The 20,880-nt window shown below is 37.5% G+C and overlaps 2 protein-coding genes across 2 annotated transcripts; both read left to right on the top strand.

The window, feature by feature from the left end:
* The first annotated feature begins 6,259 nt into the window (after nucleotides 1–6,259).
* LOC126701722 (quinolinate synthase, chloroplastic) lies at nucleotides 6,260–12,519 on the top strand. Its single transcript, XM_050400053.1, has 7 exons — nucleotides 6,260–7,142; nucleotides 9,078–9,362; nucleotides 9,861–10,079; nucleotides 10,170–10,349; nucleotides 10,877–11,374; nucleotides 11,946–12,107; nucleotides 12,199–12,519. Exons 1-7 carry the CDS (start codon nucleotides 6,408–6,410, stop codon nucleotides 12,277–12,279), a joined length of 2,160 nt encoding a protein of 719 aa, XP_050256010.1. The 5' UTR covers nucleotides 6,260–6,407; the 3' UTR covers nucleotides 12,280–12,519.
* A 2,837-nt stretch (nucleotides 12,520–15,356) lies between these two features.
* Nucleotides 15,357–18,275, top strand: LOC126701860 (manganese-dependent ADP-ribose/CDP-alcohol diphosphatase). The gene is made up of 2 exons (XM_050400281.1): nucleotides 15,357–15,622; nucleotides 16,873–18,275. Exons 1-2 carry the CDS (start codon nucleotides 15,401–15,403, stop codon nucleotides 17,866–17,868), a joined length of 1,218 nt encoding a protein of 405 aa, XP_050256238.1. The 5' UTR covers nucleotides 15,357–15,400; the 3' UTR covers nucleotides 17,869–18,275.
* The last annotated feature ends 2,605 nt before the right edge of the window (nucleotides 18,276–20,880 follow it).

The raw sequence follows: 20,880 nt of genomic DNA, 5'->3' as shown, positions 1-20,880 counted from the left end.
CATACGGGAGCGAGGCAGTCATCCCAGCAGAAATTGGGCTCACAAGCTACAGGGTTCACAACCACGACGAGGGAAGGAATGACGAGTCCATGAGGCTACAGCTGGACCTTATAGATGAGGTCAGGTCGGCAGCGGAACAGAGGATCGCTAGATACCAGGATCGCATGTCCAGACATTTCAACTCCCGGGTCCGACAAAGAAGCTTCCAAGTAGGAGACCTCGTGCTCAGGAGGGTCATGGGTACAACTAGAGACCCTACACAGGGAAAACTCGGCCCCAACTGGGAAGGACCCTACAGAGTTATGTCGTGGAAAAGGAAAGGAACATACCACCTGGAAACGATAGACGGAGAAAAGCTACCGCATCCGTGGAATGCCGAGCACTTGAGGAAATACTACCAGTAATAGCGACACGACGACCAGTTTCTCTTTTAAGACTTTTTGGCATTATTAACTTTTTTTGGCACTGTTTAACTATTTTTGCTACAATATTGTCGTGCCTTTTTTAAGCCCAAGGGGGCAGGCACTTTTCCTTTACGCATTTCTATAATCAGATGCAATTTTGATCTTCTACTTGAATGTATGTCATTGCAATTGTCCACAAAGTTAACGGAAACAATAGAAGTCCACAAGATGGACGGAGTATCCTACAGGGACGATCACCCTAAGTCCACAAGGTGGACGGATCATCCTACAGGGATGATAACCTTAAAGTCCACAAGATGGACGGATACAATATGAAGTCCACAAGATGGACGGATCGTCCTACAGGGACGATCACCCTAAGTCCACAAGGTGGACGAATCATCCTACAGGGATGATAACCTTAAAGTCCACAAGATGGACGGATACAATATGAAGTCCACAGGATGGACGGACCGTCCTACAGGGACGATCACCCTAAGTCCACAAGGTGGACGGATCATCCTACAGGGATGATAACCTTAAGTCCACAAGATGGACAGATACAATATGAAGTCCACAATATGGACGGATCGTCCTACAAGGACGATCACCCTAAGTCCACAAGGTGGACGGATCATCCTACAGGGATGACAACCTTAAGTCCACAAGATGGACGGATCGTCCTACAGGGACGATAACCCTAAGTCCACCAGATGGACGGATGAAAAATATAAGCCCACTAGATGGACGGACACAACAGAAATCCACAAGATGGATGGATCGTCCTACAGGGACGATGACCCTAAGTCCACAAGATGGACGGACGCAAAATATAAGTCCGCAAGATGGACGGACCGTCCTGCAAGGACGATCGCTTTATGTCCACAAGATGGACAGATCATCCTGCATGGACGACCACTTCAAGTCCACCTTAAGTCCACAAGATGGACGGATCATCCTACAAGGATGATCACCATAAGGTGGACGGACTATACTAAATGGGGATAACTTAGTCCACAAAATGACCACTTAAAGTTCACAGGTTGGACGGATCGTCCACAACGTGGACGGAAATAAGATGAAGCAAAGAAGACGGACTAATCATCTTAGATAACAAAGCAGTATCAAAAAGATGGACGGAGCATTCCATAGGTTTTGCAAAGAATAAGTTTTTAAGATCAAAAACATACTTATACGCAAGCGGATGTAAACAGGTCAAGCAACGACAAAATTCAAAACATATAAAATGAAGTGCACGGATTCATTTAACAAAATAGGCCATTAAACGGCAATGTTTACACATCATCAACAACGGATGAGAATTGTTCCAAAAAGAAAAATAATAAAATAAAAACAAAAATCCTTCTACTGAGCCTTGTCCGCATTATCGACGGGCTGTGGAACTGTCTCCGTGTCAGCCTCAGCTTGGTTAACTTTTGCTGGTGCAGACGCCCCGTCAACAACGGTGTCGTCGACATCAAAGAGGTTGTCTGTATCCTCGGAGGCAACAGGCACGACGGATGACTGGACCGGGTCTTCAACTTTGAACTTGGAAGGGTCCACGTCTGGATAAGCTTGCCTGACTTGACGGAGGGCATCCATGAAGCCCTGATGGAAAGAATCGCCCAGCTCAGTGATTAGGGCGTCGGAGTCACGGTATTCACGGACCGCCGCGTCCTTAGCCTGACGGACTTCGTTTTTCAGCTCGGCTATCTCTTTGTCCTTGCTCTCTAGAGCCTTCTTTGCCTCCTCCGTCGTCTGTTCAAGGCTCTTCCTTGCCTTCTCCGACAGCTCAAGCTTTTTCTCTATTTTGGGTCTCCAGTTACGCAGTTGGAGGAGTTCTTCCTCCGTCTTCTCCGCCTTGGCCCGTACACGATCTAAGGCCGTCTCTTGGCTGAGGCACCGTCCCATCAGCCCCTTCATCATGACCATTGCCTGAAAAATAACAACACAGTTATAAAACAAACTTTCGACAGATGATTTAAGTTGTATTTGAGTAGTAGACGGACTATCTTACCTGTGTAATGGCAAACAGGCCCGTCTCCCCCATGGCCTCCGTCGAGTGGTTGCCTAAGTCTTCATAATCCTCCGCCGAGATGATGGAGGAAATCTGTTCTAAGGCATGCTTAGAATCCTCTCGAAGAAGGATGGGCGGCTTCTCGTCAACCTTCGATGGGCCTTTCATCAAACCCTTGCCAACCCTGTGCTTGGTTGGAGTGACCGTCTTCGGAGGCTCCGCCATGAGTCCCACGACGGGATCTAAAGACACTTTGGCCTTCTTGGCCTGACGGTCCGCTTTGGGCTGAGTCTTCCGCTTAGCAGACGGATTGCTTGGGCCCGTCGCAGGAGGAGTGTCGTCAGCAGTCTTCTTTGCAGCCTTTGACCGAATCAAGGCTCTTCTCTTGGCATCGTCCATCTCTGAAACGTGGACGGGGGAGTTAATTAACAAAAAATAAGATGCACAATTTCTTTAACTAAAGGGTGACGAACTTACGTCTCCTTATCTGTGTTTCGTACTTGACGGCAGCCGATGTAGGTTCCGGTCCGTCGCAATACCAGTGAATGGTATTTAGTGTTACCAGCTTCGCCCAAGTCCTTTCCTCCGGCTTGGTCTTTCTAAGGATTTTCTCAATGAAAGCAAACTCCTCAAGGTCAATTTGGGGCCGTCGTCTAACTGCAAAAGAAGAAAGAGGACGGTTAGATTATATTCAAAAAAAAAAAAAAAAAACTTAGTAATGTTAAAGTTTGGAGGATAGTCCATACTAGACGGATCCAATATGCCCCAAGTAGTGTCGACGGGCATGAAATCTGTCTCCCCAGGACGACCCATCCAACCGTCGCCTTCTAGGAAGAAGAACCGACTCTTCCAATCCCTATTTGAGTCCGGCGTGTCATAGATGACTTTCAGCAACGGACTCCTAGGGACGAAGCTATAAATTCCCCTGGATTTGTCAATCTCGTCCGGACGGTAGTAGTGAAAAAACTCCCTAACCGTCAGCCTCCTTTCTCCGTTGGACATGGCACCGTACAGTACCTCCATCGCTATAAAAACTCTCCAAGCGTTAGGGGAAATCTGGTTCACAGATAACCCCAGCTGACGGAGGAGCAAACGGTGAAGCGAACTCAATGGAAATCTAAGTCCGGCCTTCAACATTTGCTCATACACCCCGACTCCCTCTACCCCGTCATAGTAACACCTCTCTGATTTGTAGGGCAGACGGATCGTAACATTCTCTGGAAGTTGGTAATTATCTCTAAATGTTTTAAAGTGCTTTTCCTTGATAACGGACGTGAAGAAATTCACCGTCCACTCTGGTAGCATGACGAACTTCCTAAGCCCATCAGCACCAATGACGGATCTGACAACTTGATCCTCACCAACACCATGTCCCTCGTCTGGATCAACCACCTCCAGATCCTCATATGTTGAGGACGAGGAGGATGTGGACGGACTACTATCATCTGGACTACCTTGTTCTCGTTGACTGGACGGATATACTTCCTCGTAATCCACCCCGTCACGAATAACTGACTGATTACTCGACGCACTAGACATTTCCTACACGAAACGACAAGAGCCTAAGACTCTGACGGTCTATGTGTCTATAACGGATGTGGATTGTAAGGAAAATTAAAACAAGTATAAGTTTTAAGAAGAGCACTTACCAGTTTTGCCAACGAAGTGACGAAGGACGGCGTTGACGTCTAAGGTAAATGAACGGATCAGCAAGTTATGACGGGTGCGCTCTGACAAGGGTGACGGGTGAGCTCTGACAGCTTGATTTCTACTGAAACTGAAGAAATGAGAGGAATCACTCCATTATTTATAAGAGAGATGCACGGAAGTCGAAGCGTCGCTTCGATCCGAGACAAGGTCCAATCAGCTTGTAACACGTGTCATCGGCATTAATTACCTTCGTACAGCCTGTCTGTAATTGGTGTGATCGACGGACTCCTCATTTGAAAACCTTCGTACATCCTATCTTGCGTTGATCCGTCAAACCCATTATGACAACTTTAAACTCCCCATCACATGAGCCTTCTTCCGTCGTAAAAATACCCGTCATACCCTCACATTCGAATCGTCACCCCATTGATCCTTTATCCTAAAAACTCACGGACCATTGGGGTGAAGGGGGCAACTGAAGACGGTTAGAAATACGGTATACCTGACGGGCCCATCTGATGGGCCCGACGGACCCACCTGGACGGGCCTGACGGCCCTGCTTGACGGGCCCATCTGAACGGGCCTGACGGGTTGGGACTGTTGGGCCTATGCAAGGGCTATCCCACGTACTTTGAAGGCCCATCGCTGACAGGCCCAGTAAGGGTCCATGATCCGAAAACGGAAATCTTAACTCACTACGCTCAAGGGAATTTGTATGAGAATCCCACATTGAAAAGGTTTGGAAACCAAGGAGAAAAGTCAACCCTTTATCACTATAAAAGGCCTGCCACCCTCAGGGATCGAGGTACGCTTTAATTGACCCTCTCTAACGCTCAAAGTAAAAAGAACAATTCTAATTTGACCGTCTGAGAACCTTTGGCCGGCACCACACCGGTGCTCTCTGAAGGACTTCCGTCGATTGTTCTTGTCGTGCAGGTGCGATTCGAGTCGCGAGTACGGTGTGACCCATTGGTGACAAATTTCGACGTCATCAGTTGGTACAAAGAAAAAGGCGCGTATGGACCTTGAACACTATTTTGAGTATTTTCATAGGAACTGGCTCCACAGGGACTAAGGCACACATGTGGCCAAAGTCCCACCAGAGCCTGCTATCATAAGAAAAACCTACCAACATCTTGCTGCCATGGTGGTTCTGTTTGTACTTATTTTTGCTGAATTGGTTCAGTTTGGATTTGAAGTTGACAATCTTAATATGTATGTATATTCTACTTGTGAGTTTGTCAATGGTTATACTTGAGCTTAGTTTGATTAATAATTAAACTTAAATTTAGATTTGAGTTTGACTTTTTTACTTAATAAACAAACATAAACAAGTTTTTATTCGAACCCAAGCTTATTATAAATGCTTTTGTTCATTTATAACCCTAATAATAAGAGTTCAATTCTCATTACTAATTAGAAACAAAGAAAAAAAATTGCAAAATTGTATGTCTATTACATTAAAAAACGAGAAATTATAATTTAGTCCATATACTTTCTATTGTTACATTTGATCTCCTAAGTTTTTTGATAAAAATGTAAATGTAGGTTTCGCTCAAAATTAACAAATATTGTATTTCATGGACAAATAATTAATTCCCTTACAATTTGGCTTCATCACAATTTAATCCCCAAACTTTTCACTTGCTACATTCCCATGATCCCATCTCCTAAAATTTGGATTAAATTGTAATCCTAAATTCTATTTGTTAAGAGATTAAATTATTAGGAAATTCAATTGCTAGTCATTTTTATGTAATTTTTCCAAAAAAAAAAAAAAAAAACTATACTTTCAAAGGGTCCATATAAAAAATTAATAAAAATCTCTTATGTGCTAAGCGCATGAGACTTGCCTCTCACATGTAGGTGGGCTCTATAGTAACGTATGCTACCTATAAGAGGCAAGTTTCATGTACCTGGGCGCATGAGACTTGCCTCTCACAGGTAGGTGGGCTTTATATTAACGTATGCTATCCATAAGAGACAAGTTTCATGTAACTGGCACATGAGATATTAGTTCCAAATTAAAATGGATAAAAAAAAAATTCAAAAGATGTAAAGATGGGACCCATTGGATTTGCAAACTGTGGTGCTCTTTTTGTGGAAAAAACACAAAAAAATAAAAAATAAAAAAACCACACAAAGAATCTCACATTTTCTATTGACCATGAATAATGTAATGGGTAGTTTCCTTTCTCTTTCTCAGCCCGCCTCTTCTGTTGCCTCGTCATTTATTTATATACCTACGGCTCTGCTTTCATTTCTCAGGCTCATTCCTTCTCGAAACTCCAAACTTTTCTCTCTCTGACATTAACACAAACACATAGCGAGCAACAATGGAGTCCTCTGCAACCATGTCCTTGAAATCTCCTCCTCTTCCTTCTTCTTCTTCTTCGTTCTTCTCCACCTCTTTTACCCAAAACCCAAAAGCTAAATCCCTCTCTTTCGCTCACAAGCCACGTGCTTTCAAGTGTATGCAATCTCCGCCACCCGGTCCTGAGAAAAAGCCATTCACGTGCTCGGCGGTGACGTTCCCTCCGTCGCAGTCACTGACGGAAACCCACGTGTCCTCCAAGCTCAACCGCCTCATCTCCGAGTTCCAGTCTCTCCCAGAACCAATCGACCGTGTCAAGCGCTTGCTTCACTACGCGGCTCTGTTGCCGGAGCTGGACCCATCGGCCAAGGTCGACTCGAACCGAGTCATGGGCTGCACAGCCCAGGTTTGGCTCCAGGCCGAACTGGGCAGCGACGGAAAGATGAGGTTTTTCGCTGACAGCGATTCCGAAATCAGCCGAGGCTTCTGCTCTTGCCTCGTTTGGGTTCTCGACGGTGCGGCGCCGGAGGAGGTGATGAAGATTACCACAGAGGAACTGGTGGAAATGAATGTGGGAGTTGTTGGGAAAGAGAGGTCGAGGGTGAACACTTGGCACAATGTGTTGATCACTATGCAGAAGAAGACCAAGGCGTTGGTGGCGGAGCGTGAAGGGAACACGCCGCCTTTCGAGCCGTTTCCGTCTCTTGTGGTGACTGCTGACGGAATAGAAGCTAAGGGGAGTTATGCTGAGGCTCAGGTAAGTTATAATTCGTGTCCGGTTTTATTCGTTTTCGGCTTTTTTTTTTTTTTTTTTTTTTTTTCTTTGATGATATTAGTCTGAATTGTGAGTTTATAGTTTTGAAATGAATTGAATTGTGATGGAAATTAAGTGGGCAACTTGGTTTTTGATAGTAACAATGAGTTGAGCTATAAGGCACTTGACATGATAGAACTTGTTATGCATACAACAATAATAACAACCTTGTCTTAGTTCCAAGATGCTCTGCTGACTAATCAGGGTCGCTCTCATAATGATTTTAGGAATCTCAAAACCCATATAACATTTTTTTTAGTGCTGGATCGTAAGTTAATTTATATAAGTAAATAATGTGATCGAGACTTTTTCCTTTGTTTTCTTTTCAATTAATTTGCGAGAAGGCGATCAAATTGCTATTGGTTTTTCAAATTAGAACATGTTATTCATACAACAACAATAACAACCAAACTTAGTTCTAAGATGCTCAGCTTACTAATCAGGGTCACTCTCATAATGATTTTAGGAATCTTAAAACCCATATAACATTTTTTTTTTTTTTTTTTTTTAATGCTGGATTGTAAGTTAATTTATATTATATTATTCATAAGAAAACAGTGTGATCAAGACTTTTACCTTTGTCTTCTTTTTAATTAGTTCACGAGAAAGTGATCAAATTGCTCTTGGTTTTTCAAATTAGAACTTGGTATTCACAAGGGTTGGTCCTCTTAATGATTATAGAAATATAAAACAAATATAACATTTTTTTTTGAATTCTGGATTGTACGTCATCAATTTTATATTATTCATTAGAAAAACAGTGTGATTGAGACTTTTTCCTTTGTCTTTATTTCATTTAGTTCATGAGAAAGTGATCAAATTGCTGGCATTCCAATACCTCTAATAGTTATGATTTGTGTTTGGTTTTATTCATTTTCGGGTTTCTCTTAATGATATAAATAAACTAATCAAATTGGCCACATATTGATAATAGAAATCTTAAAACCCATATAACATTTTTTTTTTAATGCTGGACTGTAGTTTACTTATATTACATTATTAGTAAGACAACAATGCAATAGGGATTCTTTTTCTTTGTCTTCATTCCAATTCGGTCATGAGAAAGTGATCAAATTGCTGGCATTCCAATACCTCTAATAGTTATGATTTGTGTTTGGTTTTATTCGTTTTTGGGTTTCTCTTAATGATATAAATAAACTAATCAAATTGGCCACATATTGATAATAGAAATCTTTTTTTCTTTTTCTTTTTTTTTTGTCTGAAAAGGTAGAGATAATAGAAATCTTAAAACCCATATAACATTTTTTTTTTTTAATGCTGGATTGTAGTTTACTTATATTACATTATTAATAAGACAACAATGCAATAGGGATTCTTTTTTCTTTGTCTTCATTCCAATTAGGTCATGAGAAAGTGATCAAATTGCTGGCATTCCAATACCTCTAATAGTTATGATTTGTGTTTGGTTTTATTCATTTTTGGGTTTCTCTTAATAATGTAAATAAACTAATCAAATTGGCCACATATTGATAATAGAAATCATTTTTTTTTTTGACTGAAAAGGTAGAGATAATAGAAATCTTAAAACCCATATAACATTTTTTTTTTAATGCTGGATTGTAGTTTACTTATATTACATTATTAGTAAGACAACAATGCAATAGGGATTCTTTTTTCTTTGTCTTCATTTCAATTGGGTCATGAGAAAGTGATCAAATTGCTGGCATTCTAAACTCTAGTACCTTTAGCGTATGCATAAATATCTTCATTTGAGTTTTCTAATGCTGTTCTTTCCTTAAGAGGAAAGATTAGAATCCTAATCTCTAATAGATATTTGTTTAATTGCTTTGCGTTCTATATTGTAATCAATGTTCTGGGAGGATTAAATTTATAACTTCCATTGTAGTTTAATTGCAGGCGAGATATTTGTTCCCAGATGAGTCAAAGGTTGAAGAACTTGTTAGCATGCTAAAGGAGAAGAAGATTGGTGTTGTTGCACATTTTTATATGGATCCTCAGGTCCAAGGCATCTTGACTGCTGCTCAGAAACAGTGGCCACACATTCACATTTCTGATTCACTGGTAATGGCTGATTCGGCTGTGAAGATGGCGAAAGCTGGATGCAAATATATTACAGTTTTGGGTGTAGATTTTATGTCAGAAAATGTGCGTGCAATCCTTGATCAGGCTGGCTTTGGAGATGTATGTTCTTTCCCTCATTTATTCTTATTTTGCAGTTTGTGTTTTATAGACTGAATGTAGGTGTAACCACATTCAAGTGAAAGTCCTCTGGTTCCATTGATTGATCAGCCTGATACTCGTATACTAGAATCTGGGATCAGACTCTTTAGGGGTTTTAGGGTGTGCTTGCATACGGGCAAGCCTAGGATTTGAAGGAAAAATTGAAGTTATTGGCTGTGCTGCTATATTAATGTTTGACTTAATGGTGCCTAATTTATTAGCAATTTTACCAATTTTCTGTGTATAATTTCTTTTTCTAGACCTCATGCGCTATAAATCAGTGGCTTTAATATATCTGTTTGATGGTGGAATGTTCTACTGCTAAAATGCAGGTTCTTCATTTTAAGCTGCTACCTCTCAACTTTGGTGCTTTGATTAAACGTAGCGTGTCCTGGTGTTTGTTCCGCAAAGTAGTGAAAAATTCATGATTGTTACTGCTTTTGTGGTATTTATGTGCAGGTTGGTGTGTACAGGATGTCGAGTGAACGTATTGGCTGTTCCTTGGCGGATGCTGCAGCTACGCCTTCTTATATGAATTATCTTGAGTCTGCTTCTAAATCTCCTCCTTCGTTGCATGTCATTTACATCAACACTTCACTAGAGACAAAAGCATATACTCATGAGCTTGTGCCAACAATCACATGTACTTCTTCAAATGTTGTGCAAACCATTCTGCAGGTGAGTTTCTTTTCATCCACTACCTGAATTTATAATGCTTATATTAATGCTTCAAGTGAATAAACCTGCAAGTCACATATTTTTCTGCAGGCTTTTTCTCAAGTGCCAGATTTAAACATATGGTATGGGCCCGATTCCTATATGGGTGCAAATATTAAAGAGTTGTTCCAGCAGATGACTAAGATGACTGATGAAGAAATAGCCGAGATACATCCAGCTCATAATAGAGACTCTATTAGGTCATTGCTACCTCACCTGCACTTTTATCAGGTAGTTTTTTTTTTTTTTTTTTTTTGGTGTTTGGGGGGTGGGGGGGGGGGGGGGGGTGGTGCGATGGGAGTTGGAATTGAGTTTACTGCATTTAAGGGCCTGGATTTTGCCTTTCTTCTCAACTGCAGGAATTACCTCCTCCCCCTTTTTGCGCTCTTCAAACTTGAGTATGAATTGTTTCATGATGGATCATACATGTAGAGGAGTTTATTAAAATAAAGGGTTAGGCAGAGATATATTGGTGGAAAGGATAGAAGAGTGTATACAGGAGTGCTTTGTCCCATGGCTACTTATGGAGTATTTGTTTGTTTTAATAAGTTTCTTGGAGTTCATGTGTTTGATCCTTCACCCTGCCTTTTAATGGACGCTTATGTAATTAAGCATTTTTCACCTGGTTCACCTAATTATACTTGAAAACATAGCTAGTGAACACCATTTTATCCCTTATTTTATCCTGTATTTGCAGATATAGGCCATAGGATTGCTTTTTTGTTTTATTTGCTGATTATATCATGTTCTTGTATCAGGATGGAACATGCATTGTACATCACCTTTTTGGACATGAGGTTGTAGAGAAGATAAATGAAATGTATTGTGATGCATTCCTTACTGCTCATCTTGAGGTCCCTGGAGAAATGTTTTCATTGGCAATGGAAGCAAAGAGAAGAGGAATGGGAGTTGTTGGTTCCACTCAAAACATATTAGATTTTATAAATCAGAGGGTTCAAGAGGCGTTAGATAGAAATGTCAATGACCATCTCCAATTTGTGCTGGGAACAGAATCGGGAATGGTGACTGCAATTGTTGCAGCAGTTCGCAGGTTGTTAGCTTCTGGAAAGTCGTCTTCTGGAGGAGCAAAAATTAAAGTTGAAATAGTGTTCCCAGTTTCATCAGACTCAATGACAATAACTTCGCCAAATTCATCTGTTACAATGGGTGACATTATCCTACCTGTTATACCTGGAGTAGCTAGTGGAGAGGGATGTTCTATCCATGGAGGCTGTGCATCCTGTCCATATATGAAGGTGAGCTTGTTCTTTGCTCTTGGTAGTGTTAACCTACATAGATTTCACTGTTTCTATTATTGGAGTAGACTATCTGCTGCATGTCTCAATGTGCATGCAAGCATGTGTGTTGATTGCAGTCATGTATTTGGATGTATACATGCCTCAATCTACGCTCTAGCCCAATCATGCACATAGTTCCACCAATTTACATTATCTTAAAAAGACTCCAAGAATGATTGGTTTGTGCCTTAAAAAAAACACACACAAAAACCATTACCAAGAGCTTGAGAGATTCCTTGAAAGCTTCCAGAAATTGGATTCAGAAATGAGCAAGTCCCAAATTTGTTTTGACCTATTTGTTTATTGAGGGGAACATATATATTTACGTTGCCCCCTATGCAGATTATATGATTTTTCAGAAGTCTACCATTTAGTTCTTTTCAATGCCATAAAAGACAGGAAAATAGTTTCAACCTCAAAATCTATTATGTCTAGGCTAAGCTCTATTTTTTTTTTTTTTTTTTCTCCTCTTTTCAAATTGATGCTTGATGTTGGGCTTCTCATCTTTGTATTTACTCTTATTTGCCAGATGAATACCCTTAGTTCACTCCTCAAAGTTTGCCACCAAATGCCTGATGAGAAAAATATTATTGCGGCATATGAGGCCGAGAGATTTAAATTGCAAACCCCTAATGGAAAATCAGTTGCAGATGTTGGGTGTGAGCCAATTTTGCACATGAGACACTTTCAGGTACATATTGGTGAATTCTTTGATGTGTATCATTAATGTACCACTGCATTTTGGATAGTTAGATTCATTTTCTTTGCTATCTCTCTTGTAGTCTACAAAACAATTGCCAGAGAAGCTTGTCCATCAGATTTACCATCCGTATAGCAGTGGGAATTCAATGACATCAAGTTGAGGCGCAATAATAAATGCTGCTGCTTTTTACAGATGAGCTGTGAATGCCAATCAGTTTTGAATCTGACCTCAACTTTTGCTTCGAGCAAAATTTTCACTGCCATAATTTTTATGTAATTTTTGCTATTAGAAAGCTCTCAATTTTTATTGTTCACAGCATAGATTAGTGTATTAGATTTATAGAAAGAATGAAATTACAATTTTAATAATTTTTTTATTCAACTGAATAGCTGTTGGAATACGTGACATCATTTATCTGCTTATTTTCTGGGCAATGCCAAACAATTTCAAGCCTTCCATATTCTTAGAAAACTCTGAGATTCAGCATCTCAATTGTGTTTTTCCCATTTACCTCAAAAACCAATAAACATGTGTGAGAGCTCGCACACTTGTGTCACTTACTAAGAGGGAAACAAGTGGCCCTTTGTTCCATCCCAAACGAATGGACTAGAAGAAAGGTCATTGGACACTGATACAGTGAGATCGATTGCGTTGAGTTGAGCACTTGGACTGTTTTGCTTAATGGCTTGGGTGAAAATAGCCAAATATCATGTTTTGGTAAAATTTGTGGTAACTAACATTGTTTTAAAAATATTTAATAATTTATCACTTTTTTAATACTCGAGTTCTACAAAATTAAATTCTAAATAACAATATATTAAAAAAGCAATATGGTCTTCAGAGGACAACACCACATGTGATATTTGAGAACTTGTCAGATTTCTAGTCTATTGACCTTTTCTCTTCACCCAAATCCACACTTTGGTAACTTGTGCATGACCGAACCCAAAAGCCTAAAAATCAGCAGAGAGATCTATAATAAAATTATTTGCATGCGTACTATGTAGAGGGCATATATATATATATATATATATATATATATATATATATTCTAACGTGGTTTTCCCTTGATCTGCAGAAACCCACCAAATATCCAAAGAAGTTAATCTGCATTTTGCAGAAAATATAGTTGAACACAACGTGATGCATGATAGCATTAGCACCCAACACTTGCTCATTAGTAAAATATTAGTTCTCATCAAAAAAAAAAAATATTAGTTTTCTGCTCAGTGAGCCAGACATATACTTAGGAAGGTAAAAAAGAAGCTGCAGATTTTTAGGTTTTTGGGTTCGGTTCTATATAAGTTACCAAGTGTGGATTTGGGTGAATAGAAAAAGTCATATAGACTAGGCTTGAGGCCTGACATGTATTCATCCGTGAAGAAAATTAATGGTAGCAGGTGGCAGAAAAAGAAAAAGAAAAAAAAGGGAAAAAAAGAACAGAAAAGAAGGCCGTATAAAAGAAGATGGGTCAAGGTGGATCTTCACGAAAAAAAAAAAAAAAAAAAAAGGGAAAAAAAAATACTTGATTTTGTAAAGCTCGAGTACCATAAAAAAGTACTCGATTTTCATAATATTGAGTATCATATTGTTTTTTTAATTATACAAATTCTAGATTAGCAGACGACTCACCTAGGAACTCGAGTACTATTTAGAACTCGATTTTGTAAAACTCAAGTACTAAAAAAGTGGTAGTTTGTTAAATATTTCCAAAACAGTACTAATTTGTCACAAATTTTGTTAAAACGTGATATTTGGCTATTTTCACCTAACGGCTTGGGAAAAATCTTGCATGAGATTCATGTCGCAATTACATGTGGGTCTCATGTCTCATGAGACCGACGTAGGAGATAGTTTCACGAGGCACTATATGATCTTAATAGTTGAGTTTTGAGAGTTAAAAAAAAAAAAAAAAAAAAAAACTTTTAATCTCACTCCTAAATAAGTTTTGAGAGTTAAAAAGACAACATTTAATCTCAACTATGAATAAATAAATAAATTTTTTTTTTAAAAAAAAAAGTGAAGGTGAAGAGGGAAAAAATTTTGTGAGGGGAATGAGAGTAAATGGATGTCTATTTTTTCACAATAGTCTAATATAACATATTGTGATTAATTGCTCGTCTCTTACATATGAATTAAAAAAAAAAAAAAAAAGTCTAGTATCACTAAGTATCATACAAGTTTTGTGATACAATAGAGTATAGGTGATATTGAAGCAATAATAAACTTATTGTAAAAAAAAAATTAAAATAATTTATGATAGTAAATTTACCCTTTTTTTTTTCTTTCTTATACATAATTTATTACATCAAAATTATGTACCCGGATGCAATTTGCACTTTGCCTACCAACATGATTGATGGAACAGCTCTGCCCTTTCTGCTCCTTCATCCTGATTGACTGGTTTGGGCTACCAAACAAAACATAACAAAACAAGTAGCCAACAACCAAAAAAGCACCCAAATTGCGCCACGTCTCATGCCATCATCTCTTGTCGGTGAGATTAAAATATATAATATATATAATTATTTAAATAATAAATATTAATAAATACAAATTTGAATTAGAGTCGAGAGTTTTTTATTATTATTATTATTATTATTTTTTTTTTTAGAAAAAGAGTAGAGTTTATAGAAAAAAATACTTAATATAATTAAAATATATTTAGAGAGATCAAATCAAATTTAGTATTGGGATGATTTATATATAAAAAATTATTTATTTAAAATACGTTTAGATAGTTCAAACCAGGGTATGCTTCAATCATTTTTTTTTTTTTTTTTTTAACATTGAACAGCCTTATCCAAAAAGATGACATTGGAATTTAAGTTTTCTATAATTATAAAAATAAATAAATAAGTACTCTATAAGTAGTAAGTAATGTCACTCAAAATAAATCCTTTTTAAAAGTTTATGCTAATATTAACCAAAAAAAAATCAAATGCTTGACTAAATTAGTAGCTAGCTACTAGATTCAACTATATTAATTCTTCTTTTTAAGAGTGATAGTTTCAATTTGTGACATTCGTTTTTGAAAACTATCGAAACTGATCGGAAGTCTATTTCAAAGATTAAGACACCAATTAGTAAGAGATTTAACCAATTAAATAAACTGAAACCAAATTCTAAATAATAAATTAAAAAGAAAAGGTTGAGAATGGCAATCCAGTGATTTAGAGTAGGAAGAAAGAGCATTTGAGACATTATCCGAACAACCAACTACCTCACGCACACGCACACCCACGCGGCTACCTTAAAATCAAATCAATCAATGAAAACCGATGCCGACAGAATCGTGTTCCTGTTGGAAGTTGAATGGTTACCTCTCCCACCGAAACGCCGTCGTCGTCGTCTATCCTCCTCCGTGTTCGGGGACTACGACTCTCAATTCTGACACGTATAATAAATCCTTAAAAACAACTCTCAACTCTCGTCTCTCTCATAAGTACAACAACAAACGCACAACACCACTTATTGCTACCTTTTTAGATCGTAAAAAAACTGTACGTCTCTCTACAACTCTCTCTCTCTCTCTCTCTCTCTCTCTCTCTCTCTGTGTGCCTGGCTTTTCTTACTCAGATTGTTCTTTTGCCATATTTGGTTTTGGTTTTACAATCAATAAGCACCATGAAAATTCCGTTTTCAAAGTTTGGTTTTTTATCTGCTAAAAGTTTTAGCTTTGTTACTTAGAACTCAATTTGCGAATGCCCATCTGCATTTATGCATATAATGATAGTTTAATCTTTCTGTTTAGTGTTTCTTTGGTTGGATTATGTGGTTCTGCTATGTTGGATCAGATCCATTGTTTGTTAACACACGCACATAAGACTTTATTGATTCGGAGGAGTTTGTGTGATCTGGGTTGCGGAGAAAATTAAATTCTGACTCTGGTTTTGTGTGAAAATATGTAGGAGATTTGTGAGACCAATGTTTTCATGACAATTTTGTAAAATTTAATTAGCATGATTTAGCTTGATTTACATTGTTGGCTTGATTTTTATGAACTTTCAACAACTTGATTCACTTGTACAAAAAATTTCTTAAAATAGACCATTGACAAATGCTCTAAAGAGCATTTGTTAACCAGATCCTTTATTTAATTAGTCCCGCCTTTTTTCTTTTCTTTTTCATATGTATTTATTAGTTTTGTTATAGATTTTGAGTTGGGTTTCTATGAGTTCTAATTATCAAGTTGTCTGATTTCCCACTTATCTCTACTGCAATGTGTAAACTGTTAATGTTCAAATCTCATTTGGAGTAGAGAATGAGGTAGTTTAGGTGAATTGCCTAGCTTTGAAGTTCCTTCTCTTTATCTGGATTTTTGTTCTTAGTAACCTAGTTGATGATACAGAGAAAGGTTAACTTCTTCAGTGATATATGAGCAATGACATCATTTTCTAAATAGCGCCATTCTAACAAAGCTCTTGCTATTTGCTAAACTTGGATAGATTGGTAATCCTATCATGTATCAACCCCCCTCCCCCTCTCAAATTACAGATAAGTGCTCTATTTGAAGCCGCCAAGAATGGCTCAAGCACTAAACTCCATTATAAAATCTCCTTCAACTAGGAACTCATTTTTGCATCAGAATTATTAGTATAGCAGTAAATTCTTTGTTGTGTCTATTTGGTGGGATTGGTGAGGAGGAGGTGGATCAATAGGAACCCCAAGCCACCCTGCAGGTTCTTTTTGATCCTTTACTAATACACAAAATGAATTTGGCTAACAGAAATTCATTCACTTTGTTTGATAGGTGTTAAGTGCTAGCTGCACCATGGGTTCTACAAATGAATCAGCAAGTGCACAAGAGAAGCAACCTCTTTTTTCTTTTGGGATTATCTCTGACGTTCAGTATGCTGATATTCCTGATGGTCGCTCATTTATTGGGGTTCCTCGTTATTATCGACATAGCATTCTTGTGTTACAAAGGGCAGTCCAAAATTGGAACCATCACAAGAAGCTGAAATTCGTGATCAATTTGGGGGACATTGTTGATGGGTTTTGTCCCAAAGACCAATCTTTAAATGCTGTGAAGAAAGTTGTTAATGAATTTGATAAATTCAATGGCCCTGTCTATCACTTGATTGGCAATCACTGCCTCTACAATCTTCCTCGCAAACAGTTACTTCCATTATTGAAGATTCCAGGTGTTGATGATCATGCCTATTTTGATTTTTCACCAATTCCAGAGTACAGATTTGTTGTACTGGATGGCTACGATGTCAGTGCCATTGGCTGGCCTCAAGATCATCCAAAAACATTGGAAGCATTAAATTTTCTTCGTGAAAAGAACCCAAATTCCGAGAAGAACAGCCCATCAGGACTAGTGGGCCTCGAGAGGAGGTTCCTTATGTTCAATGGAGCAGTTGGGAAAGAACAATTAGAATGGTTAGATGGTGTACTTCAGGAAGCATCAAACTTAAAACAGAAAGTAGTGATCTGTTGCCATCTACCTCTAGATCCCGGTACATCGTCCCCAGAAGCACTTCTTTGGAATTATGATCAAGTAATGGATGTGATACACGCATACAATTGTGTAAAGCTTTGCCTAGCTGGACATGATCACAAAGGTGGGTACTCAATTGACTCCCATGGAATACACCACAGAACCCTTGAAGCTGCCCTAGAATGCCCTTCAGGCAGGGATGCATTTGGTTATGTGGATGTCTATGATGACAGGTTATCACTTGTTGGTACCGATAGAATGCAAAGCACTGACATGTGTTTCAAGCTGCAAGCAAATTGCTGAAAATAATGGTTTTAAGGAACAAGGAACCCTGTTACTCATTTGTTAAAAATGATGGTAGAATGTACATACATATTACATAATCTCCAGAACAATATATGATGAAGCATTGAAAGGGTTCCAAAATTTAACTGAGTTTCCTTGCAATATTTGGGAGAGTCAGCAAATTCTTTGTGCTCTAGTTCTTTCTTCTGGTGAAGAGGCCAGGATGCAACATGCAAAAATATCTACATCTCATTACCATGCTACCCTGCATTTGCTTTCTGTTAGATCTTCTTCAATTCTAAGATCCTTTGTATTCGCATGCAATACTCTGTGTTATTGTCACTTACAAGCACCTCTGAAACACAAGCCATGCATGTTTGATGTTCCTTTTGAGAAATGCTAAAATAAAATTCTTTTGGGGGGTATCATGCGACTTGTGACGCAGGCAAGGTCAAGTACTCAAAAAGTGTTTGGTGTGTGTTTTAGAGCAAGTAATTTCAGAGCTTTTTTTTAGGTTGAATTATTATTATTTTTAGATAGGATAGAATAGAATGGCGAAAAAGACTACATGTACCCGACTCAATTATATTCAACCTCAAAAAATTTGGTGGTTTTTAGATTTGATAGGATTTGAATTTATGATATCAATTACATAATAATTGTTTTTTTTATCTCAAGGTAGACATTATTGATTTTGGTGTAGACAAATTGTGATCCCAAATCTCTTATTTTGAGGAGTACAAGAGACTTTTACCAATAATTATAGTACCATATATAATCTGCCACTTTAGAGCTTTTTAGCCGAAGGTCTCTATGATTTGCTTGCAGTGACAGAAAGATGCTTTAATCAATTGCGTAATTGACTTCCTCTTTCGTGCTATTACAATTTACAAGCGATAGAATGGAGTACTTTAATGCTATTATTAACATGTTGTGTGGGAGAGATGTTTGTAAACCATCTAAAATTAGACTACTAATTCATTATTCATAAGTCATGACTCATGACATAACATCCATAGTCAAAATACCCCCACCAAACCTTCATAATTTACATGACGGTAACTTGAAGGCACCCAAATTCCCTTTGCACTTGTCATTTGGGATCAATCAAAGTAAGTTTAGTCAAGAGTCTAATCCTGCACCTATTTATTTTATAGTTAAAAAAAAAAAAAAAATACAACTAGCATGAGAAGGATGCAATGTGTAATAGATTATGAAAGGCTATCAGAGATAAAATGAAGCATGATTAACAAGTGATGGATGAGATAGCAATTTTTCATTAAAAATACGAAGAGTAGAGCACACGTTACTATCTCCCTAATATTTGAAAAAGAAGAGTTAATTTTTAGTAATAACATAGTGGGCAAGTGTCCAAAAAAATTCAAGAATGATACTCCATATAATAGAAATAACAATAACTCTCAATATAGATACTCACATTTCTAGCAAGGGACACCTCAGACTGGTCATTCTTGTTATCTACTTTAGTTTAGTTGGGCTACTATGTAATCTTGTCTTGGCCTAAATATAATGTAACTAGTTTTATCCGTTATAGTTAATTTCAAAGTTGTCAAAATCGGGATCCTACGTAAGATCATAGGAGGTAGGTAAGATTGTGGATCGTAGGATCGAATCGTGAATCGTAAAATCGAATCGTGGATCGTAAGATCCTACCTATTTTCAGATTTTAAGCAAAAATCCTATTGATAATGACTTTGTACGTTATATAATCACTTAAAATATGAACCCATCCATTAAAAAACAAAAATTGCATCATAAAATGTAATTTACACGCACTACATTGTTCTTATGTTATTCTAACGAAACAAAATATATTTAACTTTTGACATAATATATCTAAAAAGTTCAATACATGTTTAATTAGCAACTAAGTACCAAAATATTATCTACACATATGGAAAATGTTTTCCAAATTCTAAGTTCCAAATCCAAAATAAGTTAGGCTAGTTAGCATATAAAAACTAGCTAACTACAAATTTACAATATGTAATTCAAAAAGAGAATTCTCAATCTAAGGTAAACTAGCTAATTACAAATATAAAATCCAAAAGAGAATTCTCATTCTAAAGTTCTTCTAATCTAGTCACTATCATTGTCATATCTCATTTCATCATCTATATCCTTCCTAGTATCAACATCCATGGCGTAATCATCGAAATCCCTAACTCTCTCAAATCCAGGTGGGGGCCGATCACTATCATCATCATTAGAACCATCATCATTCTCATGAAATTCATCACTAACATCATGAACTAGCACACTTTTTCCTTTGGCAGCAACTCTTGAAACCTTATCATCACCTAACATTGATAACCAAAATATACAAATTTTTTTGATAAGTAAAGTATACAAATATAAATTAGTGATTAGTGGTCACACATTCAAACTATACATTGATAACTTGTATAAATATTAGCTATAAAGGAAGGCTTTAAAGTTATAAATTAATACCTTCATTGTCTTCATCAAAATCTGCACTATCATCTTCTGAATCTACAGAATCTGCTGCTAACCACTCATCATCAGAAGACAAATTCTCCAAACCAATTTCTTCTTTTGTACTCAATGGTTTAGCTCTTTTCTGTTTTATCTTCAAGTTGTACATAACGAAGACCAAGTCATTCATTTTTTTCTGGTGTAAGCGATTTCTCCTTTTTGAATGTACCTATAGTTGTAATAATTTTAATTGAGAATTCTCAAACACAGGGGAGGGGGGAAGAAACAAACTTTTACTAAGAAAGAAAATGGAAAACCATCTTGTCATAATATACTAAAGTCATTTGGTCTTACCATTTCAAACGCACTCCAATTTCTTTCACAACCAGATGAGCTACATGTTAAGCTCAATATTCTTATAGCAAATTTTTTTCAATTCAGGACAGTCATCTCCATATGAGTCCCACCACTTAGCTGATACATATATGAATTATAATATCTCAGTCTTAAGAATAAAATTTACAACTAATAAAGATGAATTTGAATGTAAAACAAAAAACAAAAAACAAAATT

The sequence above is a fragment of the Quercus robur genome, chromosome 10, assembly GCF_932294415.1.
Source record: "Quercus robur chromosome 10, dhQueRobu3.1, whole genome shotgun sequence".
Taxonomy (NCBI): domain Eukaryota; kingdom Viridiplantae; phylum Streptophyta; class Magnoliopsida; order Fagales; family Fagaceae; genus Quercus; species Quercus robur.
Note: the sequence above shows the minus strand (reverse complement) of the source record. Positions and strands in the feature narration are given on the sequence as shown.